Source organism: Sceloporus occidentalis, unplaced genomic scaffold, assembly GCF_023333645.1.
Source record: "Sceloporus occidentalis isolate IW3139 unplaced genomic scaffold, rSceOcc1.0.p SCAF_72, whole genome shotgun sequence".
Taxonomy (NCBI): Eukaryota; Metazoa; Chordata; class Lepidosauria; order Squamata; family Phrynosomatidae; genus Sceloporus; species Sceloporus occidentalis.
In genome coordinates, this window is record NW_028317052.1 from 4,272,864 (window position 1) to 4,283,961 (window position 11,098).

The following is an 11,098-nucleotide window of genomic DNA, read 5'->3' on the forward strand; positions in this document are numbered from 1 at the left end:
CCTGCAGACCAGGGACAGCTGCCTTACACACACCGCAACTCCCATCACGCTCAGCCAGAACCTGGCCCTGGGTGGTGATGAGGTTGCGGTGCACAGAAGCGATCACTTGTTCCAAACTGATGATGATGATCACACTGGGATAGATCTGCTTTGAAATCCTGACCAATTCACCAATTTAACCCAATCGGTGCTAACGGGACAATCCCACGGCCATCCCATCACCTAAGTCCTAAAAGGGGGCGAGTAACCCAGCCGGGGCTCGGTTGGACGGGGAGTGCGCGCAGCTGCTGTGTTTGTTTGGTGACATATATGGTTTTATTTACATGGATTTCAACAACAGAAAGAATTCCTGAATCAAGCTCCGGTAATGGGGGGAGCGGTGGGGGTCTTCTCATAAGTGAGCCAACTCGTGGGGCTTTATTCTGAATTCTGTTTCCTGGGAAGATTTGGAAGGGATCCAGGTGCAAATTCCAACCAACACTTAGTGGGGATAGTTTTTTTTTACTTAAATAGTTTCCCAGTTACTATTTTTGGGGTGCGGCTTCCTGTGGCCCGGACCCGGCACATTTCCCCATCACGTCTGAGCCTTTTGTGCAACAGGCCGAAAAAAACCTTCTGTTATATGGAACACGATATATGGAACACGAGGATCCCTTCCATGAATCCACTAGGACTTCCCCGGAACAGATCCCCACCGATCACTCGCTGCAACCCTCTAAGGGATCGCATTGGGATCCTGTGGATCTCTAGTCTATAGGATGTGATAATTACCAAACCTCTGTTATCAGCACCGGACACCGAGCGATCAGACCCCGGTAGTCATATTAACATTGTATTTACAATTAGAAGCAACACGATACCGGCAGACCGCACTTTATATTGTGATACCTACGGAGAGCAGCGAACAATACCAGAGGAGTAATGACCGGGAATCTCGCACCCAGGCTCATTGCTATAGGAAAGTGCAACTCCCATCACCCAGAGTCAGCTGCCATGTGGGTTTAGTTCAGGGACAGCTGAAGACCCGCACTGTCTATGACTTGTTAATGAAGTGGCCCGCTGATTCTTTGGGATATGCGGAGTTTCCTCTAACGGCACGTAACGTGTACACAGCGTGCAGTGATCGCTCCGCTGTCACCGTGATAACCCCCGGCCGCTGCAGTGACATTCCCGGTAACAGGTCTCTGCTAGAGGACAGCGTGGCAGTGAGGACACGATCCCTATCCACTAAACTCCCTGCCTCTGTTTCTCTCTCCCTCCGTCGGCCGTGTCCCCTCCTCTCCCTGCCTCTCGGATCCCAGCTGAACATCCTCACTTTAGCGGAATCTGCTCTTTTTCAAAGATTTTTCCATTGTTTGTCACACAATTCAGGACGTCCTGCTGATGCCAGGTCCTGGCTCAAGCTTCTTCCTCTCTCGCCTCCTGCCTGACATATGAGATGTGACAAGGAGCAGCCGCTGCTCCCCTCACCGCATAACACGCAGGTCCCTGTCAAATGCCTAAACTGAGCAGCCCCTCACTTCCCTGATGGGACCCCATGTCATGTAACCCTTAACCCTCTCAGTGCCAAGGACTAACCCCAGGAAATAAATTGAATCTATCTATAAACCCCTTCAGTGCCAGGGCTGACATTCACCTTTTTTAAATTGCAATTCAATGCTTATTAGCAGATTTATATAACTGGCACTATATGAAAATTACGATAATAAATAATGAGTTATTTTACATTTTATTTACAGACATTAATGTTATCCTAAAAGGAAGCTTTTAACTGATCGGGCGTTTTATTTTTCGTTAGATAATTTCGAGTCTAAATCCCCCCTTTGACACAAAGTAATTTGCGAAGCTTGAAACTAAGATTTTTAGTTTCTTACTAACGAAAATATAATTACGAAATTCAACGGAAATGACATTCAAATAATTATAGATATTTGTTTTTGTTATATATTTTGGTTTTGGATAAAATATTCTGATGTATTTAATTTTCTCACTTTGATTGTTTTACATTTTGTAACATTTATTCATATATCTTTTACTTAGTAAAGTAACTCGTTTTTAGATGTTTATTAAGAAGCCAGTACATTAAATAATAAGGGCGACTTTATCTGTTTATCGGAGATATTATTTCGAATCATTGTATGTAATCAAAGTGATTTATTGGGCTTCTTAAGAACACCAGTCATCGGTAACTCGATCTATTTAAGGATCGTAAATTCGGATCTCAAAACCTGATCTGCATCAATACGTTTCCCGCAAGAAAACCTAAACCCTCAACGCAGGGTTTATCGAGAACCCGAGAATGATACTAGCTTTAACCCCCTTTAGCAACGGCGCTCAAGGGGTTAATCGCATACTACCCTGTGTCCTGTATGGGGACTGTAATTAACAGCTGGGAATCCCAGGGATCCCGTAGCCCCCCATCTGCCACCATGCTGGAAAGGAGCTTGTATTTGTAATACAATGGTATGTGACGTCAGCAGTCCATTTATGGCAACTCAGATCACAGCCTGGTGGACAGAGGACGGATTGGGAATTTGGGATTTCTATACGATCTGCAGAATGCGAGGTCATTAATTAAACCTTTTTTTCCTCCTCTGGTATTGCTGCCGCCCCACAGCATATAGTTAACCCATTAAGTGCTTAAGGGGAGCAAAATTCGCCTATTACTCAGACGTGTTCCTGTGACTAATTAACAATGACAAATTTGACGTTCGCCCAATTCCATACACATAATATATAACATAAAGCGCTCGTCCTGCCAGAGCTTCCAGCAACACTGCATGCAAACATGTTTCTGTAACCCCTGGGAGCACATCTCTTTAACCATATGAGTGCTGGACAGTGGCGATTACCTTCCTATGCAATGCACAGCGCACTCAAAGGGTTAAGGGCAAATTATCTTAAACACCATTAGTTCGTAGAAACTTTAGTTTACAATGTGAGGCACTGATAACCAACATCGTAGTTACTGTGGACCTTTGGCTGGCTGAGCATGCTGGGAGCTGTAGTTCATAGCAGAATACGTTACACATCCCAGCACGCATGAATATCAGCTTAGTTGCTTATGTGCTATTGACGTCTCTGTTTCTGAAAGGGTTAATGTTTCCCCACAGCATAAAGTCACAGAAGACTCAGTCTACAGCCCATCCCTGAGGTCAGAGAATGGAGAGGGACACAAACTACTCAGACACCCATCACTCCCCCAGAGAATAAAGAATGTATACTATAACAGTCATTGGGGTGAACAGACAAGTGAAAGCTACACAGGCGAGGGTTTAGTGGTGATCAGTTTGGGTTACCTGGATATATTTGACACAAAGCAATGTAAATTGGAAGAATTGGGTGGGTGTTGAATCTCTCAGCTCCCTCATAACTCTGCAATTCCAAAAGGAGTTTCCCTTCTGGTGGCTCCACAGCCCTTCTAAGTGCTAATGAGGTTAAGCTGTTTTTGGGGACTGCTGATCATTAATTATGGTTCCTAATGCGGAATTTGTTTCCCTTCAGCGCCCACCCACAGCCCAGTCTCTCTGTGCTTCCTAAGAATGCGGCATTTGGAGATTTTGGGAAATTTAAATTAGCTCATCAGAAAGGGAGGTTCCCTGAATTTGCCCCCACTTCTGGGAACTTAACCCACCCACAGATTATGTGAGAGAACCCACAGTTACAGGCAATACATCTAGTCCTCAACTCTTTTGTATTACTCAACTTTTCACCCCATGGATATGTAATAATGTAGTCATATTTGGTTTGAAAAGGTACCACAGATGCCTTAAATGCTTTTGGTTTTTCTTCAGTGAGCCAGGGCTGGTGGGTAATAACTAGCTGATCGCTTCATGATGGCTATGAGAGTGCTTGACCTTGTCTGGATGGCCTGTCTCTCCAATCAGAAATGATGAATTCCCTGAATCATTTGGAGTCTATTGACATTAAACTGGGGCTAATGTGCTCAGAACCGTTTAACAAGTTGCCTTGGTGGCACAGTCAAAATTGTCTACAGCAATGCATGCTTTGCTGAGAAAGTAACAGGGAAGGTCCTCTGAGAAAAATATCATTGGCCCTTCCATAGCCCAACACTGTCAATAGACAAGGGGCTTGAGCCCTGGGTGTATTCAGTTTGCACCAAAGAAATAATTACCCCTTGGGATCTGTAAAGGAAAGAGGACACCTGATATTCGTCCCCCAAAGTTTTAAGGGGACCTAAAAATTGCATAGTTGATGTTTGGAAAATACTGATTCTTCCACCTCTGATTGTCCCTACATACACATAGAAAAATATTTGTATAAAAAAATAATGTCCTCCAGCCACATCTTTGGCATATTAAGCAGTATCTTTCAACTGGTCTGGGCAGAGTCAAAGTTGAACATACTGTGAAAGTAATACATTGAGCAAGACTCACTTCTCCTGTCAGAAAGTGCTTAACCAAAAGTGCGCATCTCCTCCTGTCACAGGATACATAGGTTAAAGCTACCATTAAAAATGTCTTTGGCTCTTGCAGGTTTCAACTTGGCCATTTCTAAGCCAAGAGATTGATTTAAAGAGAAAGCTCTTTGGTAATGTCAGAATACCTTGCTTGGTGCACTTTTTCATGTTTTTCTATTGCATGCAAATCATTCATCCTCAAGGATTGTGAGGCCTTATGGTGATGAGAACCTTTCAATGATCCTGCTGTCACTACCCAGGATCTCCCTCTGGCTAAGGACCTCAGCTGCTTTGTCTTGGGTCAGGCCTAAGTGTTCTGCAGTGAATTTGGCCAAGGGGTACAGGCTCTCTATGGTTTTAGGATCATTGAGGAAATGTGAGGTTTGGGAAAGGATCTCTGCAGCCTTTTCTTGCTTCAAGCCGAGGTGGTCTGCGGTAAATTTGGCCATGGCATAGACACTATCAGAGAAGTCTAACTTGGGCTTCCCATCTGGTCCAGTTGTGTGCATCTTCATGTGACTGATGAGATTTCGCTGCTGAGCAAATTTGCCCCCGCACACCTGGCACTCATATGGTTTCTCCCCTGAGTGGATCCTCATGTGTTCTGTTAGACGGTATTGGCGAGTGAAGCGCATGCCACAAGCATCACAGGCAAATGGTTTAAGCCCTAGATGGCTCCTCATATGTCTGGTCATGGTCCCTCTCTGCGTGAACTTCTTCCCACAAATGCTACAAGGGTAAGGACGGGTGAGCCAGTGGGTCTTTTCATGTTGTCTTAAGGTGGCTGGATCTTTATAGGACTTGTCACAGGAGGAGCATCGATAAGGTCGAATTATGTCACCCAAGCTCTGGTTGGATTTATCAAGAAATGGGACCGATGGCTCCATGCTGTCTTTGTGATAAAGGTCCTCTTCATTGTGAGCTTCCACATGAGCATTTAGCTGCTCTGAACTAGGGAAACCTTTACCACAGGGTATGCAAACATACAGGTTATCTCCAAAGCTCTCAGGCTCATAACCTAGATGGTTACAGTGGTATCTTTCCAGGTTGGCAGAAGGTGATGGATCCCCACTACTTCCTGTCTCTTCACTTGTGCTTTTGTCATCGTCAGGCTCATTGCTCTCTATACTAGGGTACCTTGGTTGCTGGGATAATGGGGAGCTTTCCCCTTTCTCATCCCGCTCCAGTTCTTTCTCCCTGTCACTTTCATCCACATAGTTTCCCAGAGGCTCATCTTTCATCCAGCGAAACATCATTTCCTGGCTTTCAGTCCTGTTGGCTGGCTCTTGGGAGATGTTGTTTCGAAAAGGCTCTGGGCGACTGACAGGTGGGTCATTACTGTCCAGCTTTTGGTAAGCATGGGCCTGATTTTTATAAGAGCTATGATTGGTAAGAACACTGACACTTACTGGGGGACTATCTGGTCTTCCTTGTATTGAGGGATCCCTGCTGTCTCCTCCACCAAGTCCATCTGAATGGTGCTGTGCTGATGGCCTGCTTGGGCTTTTCTTTGAGAGATCCAGTCCACACAGAGGAGAGCAATGTCTTTCAGGTGGGCAAAGTCCATGTTGGTGCAGCTGATTGGCCTGAGACACAGAAGCATACAGCTCCCCACAATGGGTATTTATGGGGTTCACTGGCTCCACTGGTGGCAAGTCTACAGGCCTTGGAGTGGAAGTGAAGCACGACTGAATGACTGGAGTGGTGGCCCTTAGACCCCTGGCAAGGCTTGAATAAGGAGAGTAAGCTGCTGTCCTAACATGACAGTACTTGCCATTCCTCTTCAGTTTCTTCTTGCATAAAGAGACCAAATCAGAGATCTGGAGATAGCTGGCAGCTGCCAACACTGCCCCATAGAGCTGTTCACCAATGGGTTCACCATCTCCAAGTCTTCCTGTGTAGATGAAGTCTAGGATGATTCTAAATATGCTGGGACTGACCATTTCATGATCCAAATTGATCAAATTATCATGAACAACCAGTGACTTCAAGTAGACACTGCTAGCAGCTAAAATGTTCTTGTGAGCCCTAAAAAGGGCATTCTGTACCACAATGATCACATCACAGAGAAAGCCTTTAGTCCGCTGAGAGTTGAGTTGAAGAAGAAGTTGCCTTGAATGACTGGGTACCTCCATAGCATCCAGCATTGTGTTCAGTTGTCCACCTTAGAAAAAACAGATATAAACATGAAATGTTTATTTCTACAAAAGAATAAATAATTTTACTTTAAGCAGAACACAAATAAGAACACAAATGTATGGCAAAATCAGAAGGACAAAGGTCTAATAAAGCGATGCTCTGTGGCAAGACTGATATCTGCCGGTTTGTGACCAATTTCTAATAAACTTCTCCACTACCCATATTCATCCCAATTTTCTGATACATAAATTCTGTATAGAACGTGCAGGGTTCAGTTATGTCTGTGCTGTAAAAAAAAACCCCACTTCAAATATTAATTCCAAAAGAAGGGCGTCACATCTAGTCCTGCCAGGTTATTAGAATTCTGTAACAATTATTGTTGAGATGTATGCAGACAAGCAGGACCCTGTTAGGGCAGCCCTTGGCAAGCAGAACATATAGGGAAGACTCTTATTAAATACAGACATAGTGCTTGATTAATGATTATTAAATTCTTTATTTCCTGATTATAGTAATCAGTTAACACCGGAGTAGGACATACACAGCATGCCTGTTTGTGGAGAAGGAGGTAGGACCTCACTGACATCCTAAGTGGGATCTAATTCTCCTGATTGCTTCTCTCCAGCTGCAGTTCTTGTTATCTAGTTCCCAGTCTTTGTAAAGTAAACACATCGCCTCCAGAACATAGCAAACATAATTCAATCTCCACGAGAGAACATGAGCCAGTGGGGTGATCTGTAGAGGCGTCAACACCCAGAGGACAGCGTTACCGTAGCCTCAATGCAGTGACTTATCTCCACGCCTTACAGGTCCAAGGTCCAGTTCTAAGAGATGACCCACGCAGCCCATTGCACCACCAGTGTCTCCAGCAGCCCACGTACCTGTGCGCAGCCAGGAGACCTCTGTAGGGCAACGAAGTGCCCAAAACATACAGCAAACCACCTGGCACTGCAAGACTTAGCCAGAACCTCTATAAATGCATATGATCACGATTTAATTTAATGTTGTGTAGGTGTGAAAAAAAACTTTCACATAAGTCCCAGTTTTCGAAACATTCGTTTTTTCTGAATGAAATTCGCTATAAATGTATTATATTCTCCACGGTTTCGCAGAGTAATTTCCGAAATCCGAATTAATGGATACAATTCTTGTAATGACTGGCTAAAACAGAAACACACTTTTACCTATTTAACAAAGTTTCATTTCTGTTTGAGACTATTTGAATAATAACCATAAATGACTTTCTGCTTGATGGTTTTAGAACGCCTTGCCCTCTGCCTCTAGAATAGATCAACTGAACCAGAAAAGCAAAAGATCTCATCATCAGTGAATGTGTCCGAATGTTATCTGCAGACACGAATAAACGAATTTAAAGCCAATAAATCTACAAATATCCACACGTCTACAAAACACACATATACATATTTAGGCGATATATTCTATAATAACGTTTCGGCCGTGAAAGATGTAATTCATCAGGACCGAAGCTTTGATTCAGGCAGTAAGAGACACAAGTGAGTCCTTCTGCATGCTTTGCATTTCTCACTGGATGAGAGCTGGTGTTTCCACCAAAGTCCATCACCCCCCGTAGATATACATCATATACCTATAGATTTCTGTTAACACACCTGGCTGGATTGTGATAGTACCTTGATGGTAGGAGGTACCATGATGGAGCTGGGAGAAAGTGCTGTCAGATGGGATCCCCCCTCCCTGTCTTCTCACTGCCTCTGCTGTCTTGTGCCACCTTGCAGAGTGTATACACCGCTTTTATCTTCAGCAAATATGGTACTGGGGGTGGCTTAAAGCCCTCGTAGGCATTTTAAAAAAAGTGACATCACTGCTCAGCTTCCATATCAGGAAGCATTTATCAGACAGACACTACCCCCTGTGACAGGGGCCACATCTTCACAGATCAGTGGGCTACAGACACCTACCAAGGGCAGGTGGAAGAAAGGCAGGTGACGGGTATTGGGGGAAGGGTCACTCAGACTACCCATGTTTATACTTTAATAACTAAACAAGAAAAGTTTGGTCATATGACAGCAATTAATAAAAAGGAAAACTGTTACATTCACAAAGTTCATTAAAGAAGAAAGAAATCCTTGAACTCAGTCAGCCTCACCTCCCGAGCACGAAAGACCTGGGAGATTATTAAGCAGTAATGAGGTGTTAAGTGTTTTAAAACGGTTGAAGATCTCATTGTGTCTCTGAAGGGACTGTTGGGATTAATAATTCCTGACCCTACACAGAACGATCTGGCATTCTGACCACATGGATACGCAACCATAAGAACACAGAACCATTCGGCCCATCTAGTCTGCCCACCTTTTCTAATTTAGAGTCTAAAACCGTGATCAGTTCTTTGTCTCGTCTTAGATTCGGGATAAACATATGCCTGTCCAATGCATGTTAAAATTCCGTCACTGTGTTAACCTCTACCACTGCTGCTGGAAGGCTGTTTTGCTCATCCACCACCGCCTCAGTAACAATCAGCGCACTTCTCAAATTTGTACAAAACTCTTAGACAAAATGTTATCTATTTCCCATGCAACTGTCACATGTAAAGCGCTGGGCATTCTGTGTCAGGACTGATTATTGCTGATAATAATTAATCTGCCAATTCCTAGCGAGATACTTATTGTCTCCAGAGAGATCAATAAAGAAACCTATTCAGGTGCTATGAATTTCTCTGTACAGATCACAAACCAAAGCATGTTGACTCCTATGGATTCGTTAAATTAGAAATTTTTATTGCTAGGGGATTCCATTAGTTATCCAAAGGTGTTAAAGGAGATCAACTAAACTGTCTTAAAATAAGGGGTATAACTTAGGTGTCAGACATCATGCAGTTTTAACCCTATATGTCGCCTCTTCGCCTCTTACAGGTCTGATCTCTGCCCTTACCACAAAATATACACGATTTTAGTAAAAATAGAAAGCAATATATCATCCTTTAATAGTTTTAGCATACGTATATACGTATAGTGCAATTGTTAATTTTGGACTATATATATATATATATATATATATATATATATATATATATATATATATACGTTTTCTTTTTTTTCCTTTCTCAAAAAAATAAATAAAACTAAGCAACTTCTTTTCTTTCTAGAATTTTCAGGTCTTTGGTACTATTTTCTGTGATTTTGTGCTTATAAAAGAACAAATATAGCAGATACATTAAATAAGACATCAAACAAAATAATCAATATCGAAAGTTAGCAGTTTCACTTTTCTTCTTTAAAAAAAACCTGCGCACAAAACTTAGTTTTAATTAGTAAAATTATATTTAAATTACATATTAACTGAATTATTTAATTATTACAGTTTAATCGAATAATTATTTAGTATGCGGGGTATTTAAGTAGTTCGGAACACGAAAATAAGAAATATATTTGATACTTTTAGAGAGCACATCTCATTTCTTTTTATTCTAAATATTTGTCTTATTGTGAAACATTCGTGATATATACAATATATCTAACAGGCGTTAATTAATATAATCATTTATTATAAATTACCAAAAAAATAAATAAGAAAAAAAAAAAATTCAGAAGTGATTCACTTTCCCGATTTTCTATAGTTTATATGAATTAAATCCATGCTGAATTTGGTGTAGTTCAGAGTTTAACGATGACAGATGGGACAAGATGACATTTATTGTCAGACAAGGGCCGCTGTGATTCTGTCCTTTAAATTAATTAGCGGCCCCTCGTTAACATCTATGAAGATTTAACAAACAAACAAGGAGATCCAGCCAGAGATAAGGAGAACATATTGTTGGGGATATCGGTGGGGTGGAATGTGACAGGCAGATGAGGACTTGTCACTTTTAGTGGGGTTTGGAAGGCCACCTCGTTTAACCTGTTCCATTCCTCGCAATGAGGTACCCTGCAGCAGTAAAGGATTAGGGACTGTAATGTAGCCCGGGTCTGTCTTATTAGAAGCAGCTGCTAGCACTGGGGTGGGATTGGCCCAGATATCCAGAAGCATCTAGACAAGGAAAGGCATTCGAGATCGCTGCTCTAGAAGCAGAGAGGAGAGTTTTAGCTCCAGGTAAAACAAGATCTTGCATTATGGAGCATCTCTACAAAGCAGGTAAATATAATATACGCCCTTCTCCACTCTATTATTAATATTAGTTTAAAAGATGGCAGCCACAGAGCGCTTTTTGGGACAATTAACCCTTTACGCGATTTGATTGTAGGGTTCAAAATATTTCTAAGAGTCCCAGGTGCCTCTTAGCATAAGACATAAGTGGAAAACTGACTTTGGGGCAAACTGAGCTATGATTTCCGATAATGTATATTATATTTTATAAATATTGCGTCAATAACGAATAAACTCACTAATTAAGTCGCTGAGTTTTGCGCACGGTAATTTGTTTTTACATCATTTTATTGGCATCGGGCTAGTTGTGTTCTTTAAAGCCAAAACATCGGTGTAGTTATTTCTTATTTGAATCCTCACTTTTCGATTTTTTTTCCCCAAATAATATTAAAAAAAGAAAATTAAATAGCAATTTTATAA

General features: G+C 42.1%; 1 protein-coding gene across 1 annotated transcript; it reads right to left on the reverse strand.

Moving 5' to 3' along the window:
- Positions 1-4,635: 4,635 nt before the first annotated feature.
- HIC1 (HIC ZBTB transcriptional repressor 1) lies at positions 4,636-6,567 on the reverse strand. Its single transcript, XM_089494483.1, has one exon. It carries the CDS (start codon positions 6,565-6,567, stop codon positions 4,636-4,638), a length of 1,932 nt encoding a protein of 643 aa, XP_089350609.1.
- Between the last annotated feature and the right edge of the window lie 4,531 nt (positions 6,568-11,098).

Excerpts from the sequence above, each read along its gene's own strand:
- HIC1 (XM_089494483.1), bottom strand. The coding sequence starts at position 6,567 with ATGCTGGATGCTATGGAGGTACCCAGTCATTCAAGGCAACTTCTTCTT.